Genomic DNA, 21,982 nt, shown 5'->3' on the forward strand with positions numbered 1-21,982 from the left:
CTTGTAGATGATTTCTGTGCAGGTAGGGAAAGTCCTAGTTATGGTCTCTGATTTTGCAATCATACCTCCTTCCCTGCCCATAAATCTGGATGGAGAAATGCATCCTGCAGCTGGCTGTGCAGGGACAGGTACTTGTTTGTTGGTCTGGGAGCTAGATCTGCAACTGATTTTTCAAACTCACTTGGGCTTAAATAGGAGCTGAGACTATGCACAGTGAAAACTAAGGAGTGCTGCATGTGGACAGGTGCTGAGCAGAAAGAAGCCAGGAAAACTTCCAATTCCAGCAGTTGTACACTAGCCAAAAGCTTCCAGATTCAGTTGTTTGAGATTAAGAACTAATAAGCAGGAGCAGAAACTGGAGATGCTAATCATTCTGCGGGCTGTCAGCAAGTGGCGTGTCAGATTGCCACTGCATAATATCTTGCACAGTGGTTTAGTCTTCTGGGAGTTATAAAGCATTTGGAGAGAGAGAATGCAGTGTTTCACAGTGAGTTGTATGAATGCAGCCTAAGACGATGCCAATGACATCAGCTCAAAACAAATCCTGTCCTCCTACACACAACATGAGAATCACACAGTCTTTATCTGAATCTAAAAACTGTGCATCTCATATCCTTAAGTGTATACTTTCGAGTGAGGCTGGAAAGAGGAGTCCAACAGTCAGCTAAGTCATCCATGTTATGGTGAATGTTTACTGACAGTGAGGGGAATAAGGCGATAATTTTGTTTTCCTTAGACCTGGTGGGAAAGCAACACTGGTGTTACCAGTCACTTCTCTCCTGTGAGTGTCCTAAAAATTGACAGAGATAGCTTATCTGTAATAGGCACCACAGGAGCTTCAGTTACATCCCTGCCCATGCAGGACAGGTGACTTGGTATCACAACCTCCTACCTTAAAATGGAGGTTTCCTATTTACTTTCCAAGTAACCGTTTTTACAAAATACTCATAAAGAGCTAATATACAACAACTGAATGAGTTCTGTGGCACCAGCATCAACCCCTGTCATCTGTAGGAATATCAAATGTAATTGCAAGTAATTATCATCCCACATACTGCCTGAATTCAAAACAAAATTCTTTAACAAAAAAACTGATTGGAAACAATTTTAAAATATTGAAAATTGAGTGTTTGGAGGGGTTTTTTTTAGGTTGATTTTTTTTTTTTGTTCTGTTTGTTTAAGTAATGCCAAGGCTGTGTTCTCTTTATGAGGGCAGCAATTCACTGGCCAATGTTTTCCTGACATGGTTTACCTTGTTGCCACACACAGAATCACCAAATAGGCCAGGTTGGAGAGGACTACAGCAGGCTACCTGGTCCAGCCTATCTACGCGAGCAGGCCCATCCTAGAGTACAGGACTGGCACAGGATTGAGTCTAGGTGCTCCTGGCATCTCTACGCGAGGGAGGCTCCAGAACGTCTCTGGGACATCTGTTCCAGTGCACAGAACCCGCACAGCAAAGAAGCTCCTTCTCATGTTCATGGGGAACTTGCAGTGCATCAATTTTCTGCCCGTTGTCTCTTGTCCTGCGCAGAGCCCGGCACGGCGCGGCCCCGCGGCACGCCCGCCCGCTGAGGCCCCCGCACGGGGCCGCCCCCGCCGCCCGGGACGGGGCCCCACAGCGCCCCCTCGCGCTCGGCTCCCACCCCATCCCCGCCCCACCAATCCAGCACGGCGCGGGCCCGTCACGTGCCGCGCCCGCCGCCCAATGGGCGAAGGCGGCGGCGCCCGGCTGGATTCAAACGCGGCGCGGAGCCAGCGCGGCCGCGCCCATGGAGCCGCGGCTGGTGGGGCCCGGGCCGTACCGCGCCACCCGCCTGGTGAGTCCCCCGCCGCCGTCCCCGACACCGCCGCCCTCCCGCGCCGCTGTCCCCCGCGGCCACTCGCCCTCCGGCCTCCTGGTGCCGGCCGCTGCTCCCAGGCCGCGTCTCTGCGGGGCGGAGGCGCCCGCGGCTGGCGCGGGGCAGAGGCTGGCAGGGCGGAGCGGCAGGTTGAGCCTTTTGTCCCGGTAAAACCTAAGGGAGGCTAGAGCTGTATCCGTAGGTCCGCTGGTAGTATGGGGCTAAATATTTCAGCCTCCTAAACCTGGTGTTTGTTCTCGGGTCGCCACAGTTTAAATCCTGGGCTTAGGTTTCGGTGTTGTTGTGAACGCAGACGGTGACAAAAGGGTGTAGCTGTGTTTACAGAGCCGGCTGCGTTCTGGCCGCAGGAAAACCTGGGGGGAGAGCTCCCGTAACGACTGGCTTTGTTCTTTCCCAGTGGAACGAGATAATCGAGCTCTTCCGTGCTGGGATGCCCTTACGGAAGCATCGCTGTCGTTTCAAGAGCTACGAGCGATGCTTCAAAGCCTCGGAGGCAGTGGAATGTTTGCATGAGCTGCTTGGCTCTAACCAAAATTTTGGTCCAGAAGTGACTCGCGATCAAACGGTTAAGCTGCTTAAAAAATTCCTGAAAAATCATGTAATCGAAGATATTAAAGGAAGGTGGGGCAAAGAGGACTTTGAAGACGATGGCCGTTTATATAGGTAAGCCTCTATAGGGTGATAAAAAACCCCTAGTTTTTTGGAAACAGGGTATAATAACTCTTGCTCGTGTCTTAGAAGCATTTTTGTAGAATGCCTCTGAAAATTGTTGACACGTTTTCCCCTTTTCCTTTTAAAGACTTTAATTTTCTTAGTAATGGGTAGCTGTCGTGACTTCATGTTTGTCTTCAGTTTTCTTGCCTATTCTGAAATGTTTTTGAAAGTCACTTCTATTCAGTTGCATTCTTTGAATATCAACAAAAGCTTTTGCAGCTTTCAAATGGTATTGAGTTCTCATTGCTGATGGCAGACATCAGGTTTGTTGGTGCTGGAAGAGTACATATTAGGACACATAGGTGGAAGTGAGAATGCCGTTGGTCACCCAGCTCCAATTGTCCTCCTTCACCCCAACCTCCTGACTATTTTGGTTGCTATCTCCACCTTCTTCTGGGAAAAGAGAAAGGCCTACTGAATCTAAGAAATTTATAACATTTTTTTATGCTCCTTAGTTTGTAGATGGACAAGGGACAAAGCTTTATTTGCTTATCCTCAAGGTTGATTCCTTACTTATCCCTGTTGAACATCTCAGCTAGTGGCTTGTTAACAGTGGAGAAGAAATTTCAGTGTAATAAAAGCTTAGCATTAATGGACTGGATTCTTTGGCCTCTTGTGACCTCAGTTAAGGTTTGAGTGGACAGAAGTTGCAGGGTTTGAATTTGTACCATCTTCTAGTGTCCTGTTTGGTGCAGAAGTATTATAAAGATCACCATTACTTCAAGTCTAGATCTGTAACTTTTATCATGGTGGCCCTTCTTTTGAGGAAATGGGAGTTCTCATCATGCAAAACATTAGGGAAAATAGGCTAGCAATAAGTTTATGCTTCTACTTATTATAGCTATTATTACATACTCAAATTTTACATATTCATTTTAAGTAATGATTTCTTAATATTCTCTTTGGGGAAATATGTAGAACTGAATTCCCACTTGATATATATTAAGTAAATTTTTCATTTTGCTCTATTGATCTTTTTATTTCTGGTATTAATTCTTGTCAAAAGATTTATTATGCGGTTTGATAACTGCTGGTGTTATTCTGTATTTCTTTGGTTTGGTTTTGCTGTGTTTGTGTGGCTGTGGGGTTTTTTGTTTATTTTGCATTAGCATGAGTATATGTTCAAATTATTTTGTTCTTTTATTTATTTGTATTTTCAGTCATGACTTTACTGAGCTGCAGACTGTGGAAGTTGGCTGGGTGAAATATTTCTGTTCTAATTTTCTGCATGCTCTGCCTACTGATCTGCTATTGGGCAACAGAACTCTTGTTATATATTTTGTTGTGGTGTTCTTTCTCCCTCTCCCACTGAAAAAATAACTAACTGAACTTTTTTCAGTTAAAAATTTATACCTTTCATGCATCTTGAACTGGAGCCAGCTTTTTTCCTCACTGGGATTGGCGCTTGGTGCATAAATAAGCTACATACGTTATTCGCGGCTTTAAGTATCAAGACACGCTTCTCCCCTGTTTAAGCAGTTAGACGCAGGTTTTCCAGCCTATTTTAGGGCTGTATTCAATGTCCTGGCAGCTCCCTCTGGTGGGCTATCCTAATGCTACATGTAAAATACAGGGTGTTCTCTCCTCACAGCGCTGATGGAGGTAGTTGTACGAGTCAATTCTACTGACGGTGCTAACTTTGGAAAAGTTACATGCTTCGTACCTTCTGCAAAAATTTATGTGTTAACATGCTGTAATGGCACACTGTGGTACACAGTTGTGTCACTCATTTACTTCACATGTAAGTGTAGCTGTCTGCTCTTGTTCATCCACAGAGTATGCAAAAGAAATATTGCCAAAAGCTGGATTGCGTGAGAATATTTGGCAAGTATTAAACATGAAGATGAGATCTAATGTGGCTTCTAAAAATAGCAAAGACTTATCAGTGTGTTCTGACTTACTGGCTCAGCTGAGTCTACAATAATGAATGAGAAGTTACAGTTTTGGGAGCTGTTGGGCTTTATACTTTTTTTGGAATCTAAGCCAGTCTATTGAAAGCAAAGGGGTTAGCACTGTTGCAATGATAGCAATCTTTCGGGAATTTTGCAGTAATATTGTTATATCTTGAACATCAATGCTAGTTGACTTTGTTCAGGATCCTTTGTTCTGGACACAAACAGGTATCTCTAGTTCCTCTTTTTATAAACTCCCCAAACTAGTGTTGCTGGCTATAACCAATTCTGATCTTGGTGTGTCAGCCTTGGAGTGTTTCTCGATCCTTTGCTTTGAGTGACATTAATCCTTCTTCATCTAGATCTTGCTGTAATGCTACCTGAGAAAGGGGAATGCACCTCCTTTTTCTGACTGTAAGAACAACTTCTTTTACTGATTGTTTGCAAATCAGGGCAGCAAATGACACAAATCTAAAAATTGTGAAGAACTGGAGAAGAAACAGGAAACTACTGAGAATAGTGTAAGGCGAAGGAAAAAGGCTTGCAGATATGTGGGTATGTTCTATTTTAACATTAAACTCTTAAGAAATAACGAATATCTGAAAAATGGTTGAGAACACTCAACAGCTGAACATCTGCCATGTAGTCTGGCTTACCATTAAAAAACAGAGTAAATCTTGCAGGATGAGAGTCAGGTACTTGCTTCGGGTTCTGGGGATTTGTCTGATGGGGGTGATATCTCTGTGTTGCAGATGTGCTGTTGAAGGGCACTGTGGAATATGCTCAGTGTGTGTGGTCAAAACAATGTATTTAACCATTCAATGTAACAGTACTGGACTAACCACACTGCAGAACAAATCTAAATGAAAAACTTATTAAATGTTTCAAGTGCCTTTAGAGGATGAGGTGACATTTTGGAGAACCTTGAGAGTTTCTCAAGCATTTTTTCTGGGAGGATACATATGTATACTTTCCAGCAGTGTGCAAGTTTTTGTTGCAAAGTCACTGATGTATCTGTCTTTTGCATTCTGTTTTAAAAAAGTTAATGAGGCTTAAGCAGTTGCTTAAAGCATCAGCAATCTCAGCATCTAAAACCTGGGTGTGCAAGTCGACAGGATTGGATCTGGGCCAGTCTGAAGAGGTGTTTCCATTGAACTGATTTGTCTTTCTGATACGCTGTCATTAGTTCCTTTGTATATGCTCTGACCTGAGCTTAGCAATAATTTGGTGCTGGTCAGCCTGGATAGTTTGTTTTCCTTCTTTTCTACAAGGGCTGGTTTAGGGCTTATTTCTGCTAATTTCTTCAAGGCACTTCTTGAAATGCCTTAAGAAGTCAAATAGTTACCTGCAAAACCAGCTGGAAAAAAGAACTGCAGGATATGATCCAGAAAAGAACTGCAGGATATGATCTTCGCACAGAAAGCATGTAAACCCAGAAGGACCTGGTAATGTGGGCAAAACTTTGTGTGGACACTTGCATGCACTCTAACTAAGTCTGAGTGTTAGTCATGTGACTTAGCTATGTAGCTTTTCTTTAGGAAATGCATGCTAACAAAGCACTTGACATGGGGGAAAACATCCCCACGGCTTTTTCAGCAGAATCAACAACTCTTAGTGAAGATCTGTGTCATTGTCTATGCAAAGACCGCTTGTGCTATAAGAGACGCACTGGGGAGCAGAGATTCACCCAAGGCTCAGCTATGTCATGGGAGGTACAAAGTGCCTGAACTGTTGTGGAGCAGCAGCTGGAGGGCAAACAAGACTCTCCACGATGTTTTACATATCATGCAACACCAGTCTACAGCAAACTAAGTTTGGCTGTGAATGTCCAAAGCATTTGTTGTATTTTTGCATGTGAAGGCTGGCTACAGTTTTGCATTGGTAAATAGGGATTAGATTGGCATTCAGAGACTTTAAAAATGTTCTCTAATTGTAGATTTCCTCCTTCCTCGCCACTGAAGTCATACCCAAAGAAACCTTCATGTGGAAAGGAAGTAATTAAATTTCCAGACTGGAATGAACCAAGGGCTGGCCCTTCTCAAGAACCCATCCCAGTGAAATGCGTCGCAATGGTAAGGCACCCAGTTTTATTTCCCCAGACAAAAGCATATTTGGAAAGCAAAACTGAGCTGATGACCTCTGTGCTGTGTCACAAAATACTTGCTTGTAAAATTAAATGCTAAATATTTTTATTCTAAACTTTTGTGAAGTTAAGTTTTTCTTAAAATTTGCCGGAGAAGTAATATTTTAGTGTTCTTTGTGCTACACATTAAAATGCCCTCAGGAACCTGAGTTCCATATGGGTGTATTTTCCCATATTTCATTCCAATTTGCTGAAATTCCAATAGGGCATTTATTATATTACCAGACAAAATAGTCACACTGTAACTCTTATTTGGACACTTCAGATATCAGAATATATACAGTTATTACAACCTTCCTAGCTGCTGTAAATACTGACTCAATTTCCTTTTTTATAAGGAATATGTTTTGGCTAAGGAGCAGTGGTCCTGATTTTTCAGTTATCCTTTGTAAGCTCAGGAAGTCATCTGGCCTCATACTTATGTGGATTGATCCAGCCTTTATAAAATTGTTGGAAAAACTTGGTTTTATTAGTAAACCAAATTGTATGAACTCTGTTCACCTTGACATAGTAAAAGAATAGGCTTCTGGAGTTGTGTATATTCTGAGGTCTTACTTCAGTGTATCTTACATGTGTGCGTTCTCATAATTTGTGAACTAAGGATTTCGTTGATGATTTTTGCCTTTCTATTACTGCCCTGCAGAGCAGGAGTCTAGCCTTAGTTTTTTTGATAAACCATAGTCTATTTGGAAAAGTAGCTCCTACCATTTTGCTGGATATCTAAATGTTCTGAATGAATGGTTATTCCATACTTACAGTCCAACTGTGTACAAATCAAATGTACTCTTCATGTACAGCAAGCTTCTGAAGAGGAAAGGCATGGTCCTTAGTGCTTCAATAGTAGATAGAAGAAAAGATGGTGCCAAAGACAGGAAATGAGAATGAGAAGGTGGAATATTGTAGTTACTGAGCAAGTATCTGTTGAAGGTGTAACATATTACAGCCTCCAGCTGTGCCCTGAATTTCCATCCAAGCATCCTGGCCTGATAAGAATTAGCAAAAGTCTGCATCTGACTTGTATGCAACAGCATAGAGTTTGGCATAGCTCAAAATCTCTTCCATTGGCAGTTTGGATTAATACAGTGGACTGTAAGTGAGGCAAAGCTACAAGCTTCTTTGTGCTGCCTCTTTTATAATTAGGTCTAGCTTCCAGTGCAATGCTGAAGTAGACAGCTGAAAATTATGGTACCTTGAATTGCTTCAGCATCAATCTGAGCACTTAGTGGCTCTGTGTAGATTGATGAGTGTGGTTGTATGTCATGAAATACTGATGTGAAAGACCAGACCCTTAATTTCAGAGGGTACTATTTGCTTCCAACTAGCTCTAGTCTAGTCTGCCATGGAATGAGAGACAATTAGTGCTTGGAGTATTTAAGTGCATTCCTGGAATGCATTTTGTGGTCTGGTTATAAGGAAAACTTTTAATGTGCTTTAGTGCTGGTCTGTAGTGTAAATCAAAGAGCTGGAATGATTAGGAGTTTTCCCTTGAAAAGAATGCTGCTGATACAAGCTGCAGTGTATGTCCACCCATTGATACCTTGATGACAATGTTCAAGAATAAACGTGGATATGAAGGTTGCATAAAGTATAGTGGTCTTCTGCACTCTCAGCTTTATACTTTTGTAATTGTGGACTAGATCTGACGGGTGCCTTCAGATGTAGTGATTTGCTTTTACTTTATGTATAGAACCTGTTATTAAACCTAATGTTTAGTTATTTTAGTATATGCTGAGCAAGGATTTTTTTTTTCTAATTTGTTGGTATCATAATTCTCCAGTAACTTTTCCATAAACAGATCGTTAATCTTAAAATGGCAGATGAACTGATTTTAATCATGAATAGGACCTGAACATAGGATTAAAGGCCATTGACTCCAGAACTCTAATGGTTATTCTGACACATATAATTTTTCAGCTTTGGAACAAGTTATGGAATTGAGAAGCAATGTGTAAGATTGAGAAAATATTTAATTTCTCTTAGACACAAATACTTACTTTGCATCCTGAAGACTTCATTGGAATTTAAGAACACTTGCAATTTTGTACTATAAATGTTTTATACTGTTTAACACTTGAAAAGCCACCAGTTAATGAGGAGGGTTTTTTCTGATTTCAGAACTCTGAGATGTGGTACAAGCGACACAGCATAGCTATCGGGGAAGTACCAGCATGCAAACTTGTGTTCCGCAGAGAACTAACACAAACAAATATAGAAGAGATATGGAAATCCATGACTTTATCACGGTGAGTATACTTATGAGTCATTTGCTCTTATAGTAAAATTGTGTAGTAGGTAATAGTCTTGTCTATCTTCCCTGGTAATACTTGTAATTTCACCCACTCACTTTTTATCGTTGCCTTCAAAGCCATAGTGTCTAGACTAACTCTACCACTTGTTATTTGGCTAGCAAACTCAGCAAATGAAGTCTGGAAAAAAACTTCACTGTGCTTAGTACCTTTTGACTTCTGCACATTGTGTTATACAATTCTTTGTTGTGTGGGCTTTGTCTTGTTTAATCACTTTTTTCTCTGTCTCTTTTTCTTGTTGCTAGGAAATAAAAGCACTTATGTAGAAGTGCTATGGAACCTTTCAATGGCAAGTACAATACTTTGTATGAGATAAATGGCATAGCTAATTGAGTGCTGAAGCTTTGAGATTCAGCTTAGAGATTCATTTACTACATTCAAATGGAATCTCCTATGCGAAGTTAAAGCTATTGCTTTGGACTATTTCTGCAGAGGAAGAAATAATATACACTAATGATATTACAGCATGGTTGAGGTCTTACTAAGGATGACTTTAGTGTAAACCTAGCACATTATCTGCACGTAATGCGCTTGGTGCTGAGGTGAGCAGTTTTGGTGACAGCATGATAGGCAGCAGACGGCATGTGTATTCTGGGTTTCCTGAACCAAGGAAACTTCAGGGGAATGGAGGGACACCCTGGTAGACTAGAGCGCACATGGCAGCAGCTGATAGGACCAGGACAAGTGAGACCAGGGGCAGTGGTGGCCAAGCCCTCCTTCACATAAAGCTCCCTATAGAGCTCTACCAACCAAAAGACCATGGTGGGCAAACAGGGTTGGCACAGCAGATTGTGTGGAAGGATGCTGAAACTCTGATAGCTTGATCAGTGAGCATTCATGTGACAGAAAGTCCTGGACTCTTTAAGTTTGATGATTGACACTGGAATTCCCACAGTTCTGTGCTGGAAAAGTATGACTGTGGGAATAGGGAGATTCACAACTGATGCTGAATTTGTTTGAAATTTTCTGCTCAAGCTGGATGTGCTTAAAGCTATGAAGCCCAATGGGATTAATCCCAGGGTATTGAAAGAGCTGGATGCTGTTATTGCAGGATCTTTCTCCTTATTTTTTCATTTATCTTGGAATTCTAGAAAGACCTCTGTTGTCTGGAAGCTGGCAACTATTTTCTCAACTTAAAGAAAGCAAAGAACAAAGACTTTGTTAATTACAGGCCTGTCAGTATAACTTCAGTGCCTGTAAAATTATGGAAAATTATTCTGGGAGTTAATAATAAAATATTTGAGAGACACACAGTCGTTGGTCATAGCCAGCACAGTTTCAAAAAGGGAAAATACTATGTAACCAATTAAATTTTCTTTTATGACAAGGTCACCCATCTAGTTGACCAAGGGAAACCAGTTGATGTGGTTTATTTACATTTAAGCAAAGCTTTTGATATTGTCTCTCAGAGTATCCTTCTAGATAAATTGTCCAGCATGCAGCTTGATGAGCCCCATAATATTGTTGGGTGAGCAGCTGGCTCTTGGATCAAGCACAAAGGATTGTGGTAAATGTGGTTATCTCTGGTGGGCAGTCATCAGTGGGGCTCTGCAGGGCTCCATTCTAGGGCCAGAGCTCTTTCATGTTTTCGTAAATGATATGGATGGGGGAATTGAATGTACCTTAAGTTTGTCCATGATACTAGGTTAGAAGGAACTTTGGACTCCTTCAAGGGTGGACAGGGCCTGCAGTGAGATCTGGATAAAGAGCTGTATAATCACCAAAAGCTTTGAGAAAGCTGAGGGGTGCCCTCAGTGCAGTCTACAGTTTCTGGAGAGGGGAGTGGGGGGAGATGTGGAAGATCTCTGGTGACCAGATAGGACAAGGAGATGGAATCAAGCAGCTGGGGAGGTTCAGACTCCACATTAGGAAAAGGTTCTTCACTCAGAGAGTAACTGGGCACTGGAACTGCCTCCCTGAAGAAGGGGGCACAGCACCATGCCCTACAGAGTTCAAAGAGCATGTTGGCTGTGCTTTCAGTTACATGGTATAGTTTTAGATATTAAAATTACTAGACCTTTTCTAGGTATAAAACAAAACTTTTTTAGGGCTATGAAGATTGTGAAGGGTCTAGAAGGTAAGACATGAGGAGTGGTTGAGATCTTCTGGCTTCTTAACTTGGAGAAGAGGATGCTGAGAGGACATTGCAGTGCAATCTGTGATGGGAAGTAGAGTAGAATACACTGATCTCTTCTCTGTGGTGGCCAGTGACAGGACTGAGGGAATGGCTTGAGGTTGTCACTGGAGGTTTAGGTTGGATATTAGGAAAAGAGTCCTCATCCAGGGAGTGGTTGGGCACTGGAACAAGCTCCCCAGGCAAGTGGTCACAGCACATAAGCCTGACAGAGTTCAACAGGTGTTTGGACAGTGCTCTCAGGCATGTAGTATAATTTTTGTGGTTGTGCTGTGAAGAGCCAGGAGTTGACCTTTGTGGATCCCTTCCAGTTTTGGGCATTCTATAAATCTAGGCAGTTTTGTGAGAAGCAGGAATTGCACTGAATGGTCCTTATGGCTGTCATCCAACTGGATATATTCTCTATGAAATGAAATTTTTTTCTGAATTATATCCTAATTGTATCCTAATACCTCGTGTTTGCCTTTTCCAGATTAGATGGTGTATGACCTACGTTTATGTATTTTTGCAGATTACAAAAGGTGTTGGGTTTGGATTCTTTGGATGAAGTGTTAGACACAAAACTTGTGAATTCAAAACATATAGTTCAAAATGTATATAATGTCAATAAGCAAGGCATTGTCACTTTAGAGGACAAATCAAGTGAGTATTTTAGAAATTTTCTTTTTTTTTAAATATTGCAATCTACTTTGTAAAAACTCTAGTTGTTATAATGCTATTGTTTTTAAAATGCTATTGTTCTCCTCTGGTATCCCAGTAGTAAGAGTCAGCATTTATTGTATATTTACCCTCTTAAACAGATTCTGGCTTTAGTAAGGCTGAAAAATGAATGTAAGACAGCAGCAACTTTTTACCATTTATAAATACAGAGATAGTAATCACTTCAAGGTAACTTTCTTGGCCCTATCCTTTTAATTACCCAAACTGGAGTGTTTACATGAAGAAAAAATGTATTAAAAGTACATTGACAGATCCTAACTGTACATTGGGAGAGTTTTCAGTATTAAAAATTGTGAGAGAGCGAAGATGTGCATTGAGAGAGTTTTGAGCTTTGAAGCTAGTGCCATGTTTAAAAGTGGTTTGCACATCAGAGAAAAAATAAAGCATCTTTACTGCTCTGGTCTATCACAGTATTATTGCCACCAAGATTTTAATGAGATTTGCAGAGAAATTTAAATATGACATTAAAACCTGGTTTGGTTGTGAATAAAACTGCCTTCAGAGCATATCTGTGCTCATTTCAAAGGCAGTTGGACCATCTCAAAATATCAGCTTTCTCCTAGCAGAAATGGCAAAACTGAATATATGAGTGCTTTTCGTCATCTTGAGTACAAAGTAAACACTTCATCATATAGCACCAGGGAAGGCTGTATCTAGAACTGGTTTACTCTGACTTTTTTTTTTTTTATAGTAGGTAAAAGATTTGTGATATGACCTGTTTTGCTGATTAAGCTGCAAGGGCAGAATGCATACCTGTATGGTAGTAGTGCAGGTACTGAAGTATAGATGTAATTCAGGCTAGATCCTGCATTAAGGTATAGCCTGCCTTTGGAGTCACTTGATTTACCGCACAGGAAGAATGTTAAATTGTTTTCAGATTTGCTTTTGTCTAACAGTTGAATATTTTTCTTGTTTTTTCTTTTTTGTCATTTTAATTTCTGTTTCTTCCCTTTGCAGAGGAACTACCTCATTGGATATTATCTGCAATGAAATGTCTAGTAAATTGTAAGTAAATTCAGAAGGGGAGAAAGATCCCACAAACAACCCACCCCCCAAAAAATAAATTGAACTGACTGTGTCTATACCACTCTATTAAATCCTGTATACAATGATTTTTTAAAAGAAAGTTGGAAAAGACTTGGCAGCATGTATTCTCCTTTCAGTGTAGCTTTAAATAAATAATTTAAATTAATTATATAAAGGTTTAGCTAGTCTATTAATGTTTTTCCTCTGCTTTGTAACTTCACTAGAGCTATTGGGAATAGATCAGTATGTAGTAGATCAATAAAGTTTCACTTATTTTGAAGAATTAATCTTTTTTTTATTTTTTTCCCTCTAATGATCCATTTTAATGGGCTGGATTAGAAAACACTGATCTGCTCAGTGGCTGAAAATCAATATTCTCTCTCTTTTTTGCTCCTTTTTGTTTTGTTTTTTTTTTTGTTCTTTGTAGGGCCCAGCTGTTCAGATCTGAAGCAGCCTACGTACTCAGGCTTTGAAAGAGATGTCTTCAAAACGATAGTGGACTACTTTAGCCAGATGAAAGAACCTCTTCTCACATTTAATTTTTTTGATGTTTTTGTTAGTGTTTTAGGTAAGTAGTTTGGAATCCAATGAAAAAAAATATTCTTTAGAGTTAATTTTCTGGAGTTATTTTACCTTAAATAATATCACAGATTAATTATTTAGGGCCTGTCCTTTCCATTCTACATAGAGAACAGTTTAATATTTAAATTTATTTCATATCACACAGTGGTTTTATTTTTGTGTCTTTTTAATCACATTAGTTCAAGTCTTTCATTGCTTGTCTTTATATTATTAAAGGCCTCTGTTCATTGCTCAGCATGCAACAGATGGATTTTAATAGATTTTTCTTTTTTTACGAGTGCTTAAATGTCTTAAAAACTCTTATAAGCTTTTAGAAATTGCTTGACTGAAGTCTAGATTAGAAAGGATTAGGGCTTTAAGCACAGTTTTTAACCCTGGAAATATGATATTTAAAAGGAATTGAAATACTATGTTGCTTTAATTTAGAAATGTCATTAACTAATGTAGTGTTTAAAAGAAGCAATGTTGTAGTTATTAAATAGAACTTTCCAGAGTTCACACTATATTAAAATTGACAATTCTGATCCTACAGATGGCTTACTGAAAGACAGTAAATAGAAAGACAGTAAATAGTAAGACAGTAAATATTTGATTATATTTTATGTTATCAAATTTCAGAAAGAACAATTGAGTTGAAAAGTAAACCCGCTTTGTAGCATGTTTGAGCTTCTTTCTGTGTGAACAACAGTGTTTTTGGTAAACTATTGAGATGAGAAAGGAATCTAGAATGACACTTCTGTTTCTGGAATTTAGTATATATGCTTTGTGAATTGTCAATCTTGCTTCATATGGAATATAAATCAATTTTCTGACTTATTTTTTTTAATCAGCTCTTGTTTATGTCTTTAAAACTTATTCTTCTGCTTTCATATTCTGTTTCTGTTTGCTTTTCCATTTTTTTCACATCTTTCAGGTTTTACTACTATCATTTCACACCATTTTGTAAATGTAAAAGTAGAAGAAAGAATTCATGCCAGTATGTATGTGGAAGCAATGAAAATTGTGCTATGTTTCAAGAAGTCAAACATTAATTTTGTGATCTCTTTAAAAAAAAGTGAAGTGTTGATATGGAATCATTCCTTACTCTTCTAAGCATATGCATCAATATGCATGCCAAATCTTCCTTTGAAGTTAGAAAAAGCTTTACTATGAAAATTAGCTTCAGTATTTTACCCCTCTCCTTGAAATGTCTTACCTAGTCCACACTTCTTTTCCAATAAGAAACAGTTTCCATGTTTTACATCATGGAGTTTACCAGAATGGTGGATGAGGAGATAGCAGTGGATACTGTTTATGTTGAGAGCAGTAAGGCTTTCAACACTTGTGTTCCATTTCATCCTTCTAGGAAGTACAGGCTGGATAGGTGGGTAATGAGGTAAACTCAGAAGTCCGTTCAGTTGCTGGGCTCAGAGGGTTGTGATCTGTGGCACAAAGTCTGGCTGGATGTCAGTCAGTGGGAAGCATGCCAGGGCTGGTAGTGTGGCCAGTAATGATTATCACTTTGTTAATGACCAGGGAGGTGGCACATTCTGTCCTAAACTTGGGCACAGTGCCCTAAACAAGCATGCAAATTAAAATGGGGAAGAGTAGCTTATGCAGCAGTGTTGTAGTACCATGCAGAATAACCTCGACTGGATGCAGAAATGGGTAAACAGGAATTAGAAAAGGAGAAATGTCAATTCCTCTCCTGAGGAGGAATAAGCAGAATTAGGCACAGATTTAATATCTATATCTGTGCATACCATTCAGTTGTGTTTAGTGCTGAGGTAATAAAAGAGCAAAGGACGAAAAAAATGCTGTAATTTTTAGTGTATTGTAATATTTAGATTTATTGATTATGGCTATCAATGTCTTCCACTGCATCAGAAGAAAATCTTCTAAAAACTTAAGTCCTAGTAGTCCAAATCTAGTGATATCTTTCTGGTCTCATTGGGGAATGGAGCTCTAAGGCAATCTTGAGTGAATAAGAAGGGAATTTTGGGAGTTAGATTTAGAAATGTTATGTTAAATGTTATGGAAATATATAACTCAGAAATGTTCCCCAACCTTCTGATCTCATATGAACCAGGACTGCTGCAAAAACCCAGCAAGGCTGTAGAAGCTCTTCAGATATCTTGCCTCCTACTGCCGCCAGAAAATAGGAAAAGACTACAGCTTTTGGTGAGAATGATGGCAAGAATTAGTCTAAACCAGGATTTGCCACGTCTTTCTGAATCAGTGAGGACCAGAACTTTGGTATGTATAAGTGTAAGGTAAAAGGTCTGGACAGACTTTTGGAGAACAGGTTAAAGATTCTTACTGGAGAGTATGAACAAAATACAATTTGCTTGTTTGGGGAACTGGTTTGTATGTCCCAGCTATTTGGAAAGCTAATCTGGATTTGAATAAAGTGGGATTTCATGGCAATTTGTGAGCGCACAAAGAATTTGCTCAGGATTTAGAGGTTTCCTTACCTTTCCAAGTTAAATCACCACTGAATTCACTATTGAGTAGGAAAAAAGCACAAACAAACAAGCAATCCCCAAGAACAATCAAAATCAACCAAAAAAACAAAGCAGATGAAGTCTCTGGTGTTCTTTATCACTTCAGACAGTGTGAATGAAAAAGACTGCCTGTTTCAGTCATAGCTAAAAATATGGAGCTGAATGTTCTGATTGACCTGTTTTCAGCCATTCAAAAAAACTAAAATCCCACCTGTTTATTTCAGTAGTTGTTTTTTTTTCACCACACACAGAAGTGTCTTAAAATAAGCTCCAATTTTTGCTAATTCTTCTGTAGGAACATATGTAGTGATATCACTACACTGATGTGTGCAACAACACCTTATTACAAAGTCATTAGGCATAACTTAACTATTCTGATGAGCTAACAACATATATTTATTTTGTTTAATTTAAAAGTCTTTGAAAATTAAGTGCAATGGAAAACTAAGCTGCAGAGCTATTCTCTAAAAACCATATAACAGCATGTACAAATCTAAATGTGCTCCACAGCAATTAAGTTTTTAGAGAACTCTGAATAGCATTTGATTAAAATAATTAAATTTTTTACTGCCAAGGTTATAATTTAATTAACTGTAAGTGGTCTTTCATTAAAATTATTGTTGTAATTGAAATGTTGATTTTAGAAGTGAATCCTTGTAGTCTGAGTGTTTTGTACAAAGTATTAATTCAGCAATGTAATGTATGGTACATCATAAAAGTCTTTATTAAAATCTTCTGTGATTTTAATGTTATAAGTGATTGGTGCACAAACAGAAACTCTTGTAACTGAGTGCTTGAGCACAAGACTACTTGAAGTTAACTAGACCTGAAATTTTATTTGATGATTTCAGAATAGTGGTTTCAGGTTTTCTCTCTGGTGCCTAATTTCTATTAAATTCCTGTGTTATTTTTAAAAGAATCTTTAAATACATATACCCTCTTTAAATAGCCATGTGAAGTGGCTATTTGACAAAGTCTTGAGAATAAAATGGAATTCATTCATTCTATATCTAAAGTCAGGAGTGGATTATCTGTATGAAGCAGGAGCAATCTTCAGTGCACTCACATGTCACTGTACATAATACATCTAAAAAAAATTGATGTGTTTGAAGTACAGTAAGTATTGTGACGTTAAAATATTTGTTCTAAAAGTTCACTTTTTAAATGTAGCCTGATTCTCTACTCCTCACCCCCAAACATATATTACAATGGTGTGTGTATTTTCCCTCAGATGGTTCAGGCATTTTCCCGTTGTATTCTCTGCTCAAAGGATGAAATAGACTTGGATGAACTTCTTGCTGCTAAACTAGTATCTTTTCTCATGGATAATTATCAAGAGATCTTAAGTGTTCCTTCTGCTTTAAAGTCTTCCATAGAGGATCATGTTGTACATCTCCAGAGAGTCCAAGTAAGTATCTAGTGAAAAAGCCTCTTTTGTCTCTCTGTTTCTAGATTGAACTTATCCTTTGTTTTCCGAAGATCGACAGTTCTTACAAGGTTTTGTTCTGTCTCTGTTAGCTTTTGAGATCTAATTAATTTTGACTACTGATATTCAAGCACAATTATGTGTTTAAATGAAACTAAACAAATACTGAGTTTGTTTAGAGATGAGAAGTCTCAAATATGTTTTCCTGTTTGTCAGCACTATCTTCCCATGGAATGGGCAAACTATGTTTGTGGTAGTGAAGAAAACAGAATTATTATAAAGTGTTTTCATTCTTGTTCTTTTTTTTTTCCCCCTTTAGAACCATCCTTACTTGCTCAGTTTTTTCATCTGTTTCCTGATACCGTAATTTCTTTTTGTTCAAAGATGATTTTTAGTTCTTTTGTTTATTTCCTACCAGAAAAGTAATTTTGAACTTATTTCAAATGCTGAATAGGCTTCCTTTCTGTCATGTTTTTTGACTTACTGGAACTCACTCAATTAGGGCTGGAGATAAAAATTACAGTTCAAGCTCTGTTCAGTATTTCCTCTACTTAATGTCTTGGAGTGGTAAATTGATTAAGGCAATCTATGCAAGTGTTTTGCAGAAAACCTAGCCTTTTTTTTTTTTTTTTACTGTATCTTCAGATAAAATATGCTGGGGCTGATAGTGATGCAACACTTCCTCCTCCATCATTTTGTCACCAAATCACTACAGGTGAATTTGAATACCAAAGGGCAACTGGCTCTCAAGAACCACTGGCAGCTTTGTTGGAAGAAATTGTAATGAATAAAGAAATATCTTTGAAGGATAAAAAGAAGAAGCTCAAGCAAGTAAATAAATTTTTCTCCGGAGTTTCTAATTTCAATTTGAAAATATTTATCAAGTCTTAGACATGCATTCTTCTAGAGAAATACTGAAATTTGAAACAGTGGCTACACATGGGGATGTCAAGATTTATAATACTTTAGAACAACTATGCTGTGATGAATCAACCCAAATCAGAATTACTGCCTAATTTTCTATATAGCAGTGTAGGAAGTCCATTAGAGATATAATTTCCCCATTCCAGAAATGCAAGCTTCCCTTTAATAGTTTATTGTACGTGTTTGAATAAATTCTTAATTTGAATTAATGTACTTTTCTAGTTTCAGAAATCTTACCCTGAAGTGTACAGAGTACGATTTCCAAGCCCTGAAACCGAAGCGATGCTATTTCCTGAAAAAACTAAACAGAAACCACCAATACTGATGTGGGCCTTAAAAAAGCCTTTTCAGCCGTTTCACAGAACCAGAAGCTTTCGGATGTAAATGGTTTGAAATATATCAGCAAACAAACAGAGACACAGTGTATTGTCAATGGATCTCATGCAAAAGGAGCCTGAGCAGCATGTGGTTACTCAAAAAACCTACTGGGGATACTGCTAAGATCATAGAAAATGTTGAAAGAAGAGGAGAGTATTGAGGTTGTAGTAATGTGAACCTCTATCAGTATTTTTGTAAAGCATTATTTTTTTAAATGTCTGTTACTTTAAAACAAGCAAAAAAACCAGGAAAAAAACTAAACAAACAAACCCACCGCACACTCAAGGGGATTATTCTATATATGGGTGATAGTGTACACTTGCTGTGGTTTGTTTTGACTATCATTTTAAGGCCTAAATGTATTTGAATGTAATGTGTTTTTTGTAATTAGTCAAGAGCTTTTTACCCTCCCTGAAAATGAGCGTCTTGCATAAACCAGGCTGTATTAGTGCACATATAGTGTGAGGAATTAACTTACGGTACATGCTTGAAAAAGTATGAAACACTGGATTTTGCTTTGCTTTTTGTGAGAGATTAATATTAAAAGTTAGTGATGCAATCAATTGGCTGTTTGCACCCCTCAACCACAGGGGAAGGGGAGGGTTTTTGGGTATGTGGTTATGCAAGGTTTTGGTCTGCCCAGGTGCAGAGGGGATGAGCACCCATCACCAGAGGATGACCATGACAAACCCACCTTTATGTAGCAGCAAGCTAGGGTTTGAGACAGACAAGGGAAAACACCTCCAAGAAGCATATCCTGCAATGTTGCTGGTTTCATGCCAATTTCCTCCCTTACACAACTGGCTCAGGCAGAAGATTCTCTCCCATCCTGAGAGGTACAGGAGCATTCACACTTAGGCCTGAGGGTGTTGATCCCTTCTGTTAAGGCAGAACTGGCTCAGCTAAGCTGGCATGACAGAGGTGGGTCGTGTCTGCCTCCAGACTTATTTCTTGGGCCTGCCGCCAGAGGACTGCAAATGATCCACAGTGGTGCAAGAGACATTGTAAAACTCCTCCCTGAGGAGAAATACCTCGGCATTCCCACCTGAACCTGTGGAACCGATTGGACTTTGGGTTTCAGGGATTTCCCTTGGCCTTAATGGATTGAAATTGTAACTGTTACTTCAACCACTGGACATCTAAGTTGCAACAATCAGGTTTCATAGGGTGGTGATACCTTTCCTCTTTGCTATCTGTTCTTATTCTTTCTTTTTATTTTCCTTGTATATTTTCTCAGGTGTAATCATTTTACTTTTATATTGCTCTATTTCTATAGATAATAACCAAATCTGTTACATATTTCCTCTCTGTTTTAACCAAATTGTTCCAAAATGAACCTGTTATCTGTCTGCCTGTCCGTCTGTCTATCTATCTATCTATCTATCTAATCGTTTTATTTATAAAACCCCCACCATTCATTCAGAGTTGCATCACTCTAGTCTGCCCTGAGGGATCTGTTAACAAGAACCTCAGTTAACCTGCCTCAGGGGCAGATTGTAACATTGCTGACCCTAACTATTTTCGAAAAGTAGTTCTCAATTTCCTGATTCATATGGTGCATTACAGGTTGAGTGTACTTCCTTTCAAGTTCCATTAACTTTTTGTAATGCTGACCTATTCTGATAGGCAATGCAGCCTTTTCCTCCTATTTTCTTAGTGCAAATTGTACAAAGCTGGGTGCTTGACAATAGAATGTACTTTATCAGAAAATTTTAAAGCCTTGAGGTTCCTCTAAAAATGGAATTCAAATATTGAAGTGGCATTGTAGCATACATGCATTTATGGATTCAATTAATTTTGCATTATGAAATCTAGTGTGCCTATATCCTGATTGTACATATTGTAGTTGATTCTGAGACCACTTTTTTATCTATTAAAGCATTGCTCTTTTCCTGTACATACCTAGAGTCATGAGTTCATGCTATTCATTAGAGATTTGAAAACCAGCATTTCATAGCATATTGAATGTCAGGGTAGTCTGTGCTGGAGAGAAGACACCTGACATCAACAAATTTCTGAAATTTTAGTAGAAAATGTAATGCAGTATTGACAGCATTTGTACCTTGCTAATGTCCTGACCAGTCAGTAAGTTTCATTATGTACATCACAAGGTGGTTACTTCTTGGGTTATAGATCGGGTTATTTCTTAGGCAGTGTGATATGGAACAGTACATCCTTTCATGATGTGTTCTCACAGAGATATTTGGACTTCATATCAATAATCTTAAGCAAATTTGATACAGAAAGATACACTTTTTAATTAAGAAAACATAAAAATTACTTTTAAAAATGGTCTGAGGCCATTTCTAACCTTTTGTGCTAGGTCTTCAAGGGTGAGAAAATCTTAGATATGTCATAGTATTCTGTGTATGTTTACGTGCTGTCAAACTTTGACTGCAACTAAACTACTCACATGTATTTTGTTATTCAGTAATCCATGGAGTATAATAATGAGCAAGGCTGCTTGGAAGCAAGTCTTGCATAAAAGTGGAAGCCCATCCTAAGGTATCTCTGCCACCACTTCCTAAATTGCAGAGGAGAAGTTGAAGCCAATCTATCTGCCATTTGAAATAATCTTACTGCCTGCCAATAAGCCCTCTGCTGTCCTGTTGAAATTTCCCTATTATCCCTTTTAAAAAATATGTAGCCTTCCTGAGTCTATTTTAAATAGCAATTAAAGTTTACTAATTAGTTTTCATGATGAGAAGCTGAAGATAAGACTTATGATTTTATGAATTATCATTCTTTTGTTTCAGAGATCTATTACTGTGGTAAAAAAACCCCTAAAAAGTCCATTTGCTCACAATTTCCAAGGCTGTGAAAAATAAAAAATATCTTTGAAAAGCTTGGAGAAACTGTAGGGAGAGAATTTTATTTGAGATCATAATCTCACAGACTGAATTTCAACCATGCTCCTGTCTTGGGAGACATTTTAGAAAAGGTTTCAAGAGCAGAAGTTATGGGAGTATGGCTCCTTATTACAGCTGAACCTAGTACAAATATGCAAGATGAATAGGGTAGGAACACAAAAGTAAGGTTAGATAGGTAAATTTGCCTATTCTTTTCAGGGCACAGGTTAGAAAAAGTAAGCTTGAAACCTAATTCAGGGAAGACTCTAAGCTTGGTAAAATATCTCAGAAAAAAACAGATTCTCTAACTCTAAACTGTAGGCAATAGAAACTTTACTTTTGATATTAGCTTCCTCAGGAATTTAGTATTTACTTCTGTGTTAAAGCCATGTGATGTCTTGATATTGCCAATACTGAACATCATGGCCTCCCCTGGATTTATTTCCCTTGTACCATGAGGCCCACAAGCCAAACTTTGTTTTGCTTCTAGTGACTGTTCTGAAGCCCCTCACTAAATGGAGCTGACATTTTTTTAAAGCAGAT

General features: G+C 38.6%; 1 protein-coding gene across 2 annotated transcripts; it reads left to right on the plus strand.

Annotated features, from left to right (window-relative positions):
- Window positions 1-1,772: 1,772 nt before the first annotated feature.
- DEPDC1B (DEP domain containing 1B) lies at window positions 1,773-20,395 on the plus strand. 2 transcript variants are annotated; one of them, XM_058823862.1, is made up of 11 exons: window positions 1,773-1,820; window positions 2,260-2,525; window positions 6,405-6,540; window positions 8,727-8,854; window positions 11,563-11,693; window positions 12,729-12,776; window positions 13,225-13,365; window positions 15,448-15,614; window positions 17,094-17,270; window positions 17,934-18,119; window positions 18,435-20,395. In XM_058823862.1, the coding sequence occupies exons 1-11, from the start codon at window positions 1,773-1,775 to the stop codon at window positions 18,594-18,596; spliced, it is 1,590 nt and encodes a 529-aa protein (XP_058679845.1). In that variant the 3' UTR covers window positions 18,597-20,395. The 2 variants fall into 2 exon arrangements, with proteins under 2 accessions (XP_058679845.1, XP_058679847.1); XM_058823864.1 differs by having other exon boundaries at window positions 18,004-18,119.
- The last annotated feature ends 1,587 nt before the right edge of the window (window positions 20,396-21,982 follow it).

This window comes from Ammospiza caudacuta, chromosome Z (genome assembly GCF_027887145.1).
Source record: "Ammospiza caudacuta isolate bAmmCau1 chromosome Z, bAmmCau1.pri, whole genome shotgun sequence".
NCBI lineage: Eukaryota > Metazoa > Chordata > Aves > Passeriformes > Passerellidae > Ammospiza > Ammospiza caudacuta.

What these genes read in the sequence shown, in the direction of transcription:
- DEPDC1B (XM_058823862.1), top strand. Translation starts at nt 1,773, where the DNA reads ATGGAGCCGCGGCTGGTGGGGCCCGGGCCGTACCGCGCCACCCGCCTG. An exon ending in AAATCCATGACTTTATCACG is followed by an intron (nt 8,855 to 11,562) that starts GTGAGTATACTT and finishes GTATTTTTGCAG; the next exon opens with ATTACAAAAGGTGTTGGGTT. An exon ending in TGTTTTTGTTAGTGTTTTAG is followed by an intron (nt 13,366 to 15,447) that starts GTAAGTAGTTTG and finishes CATATGAACCAG; the next exon opens with GACTGCTGCAAAAACCCAGC.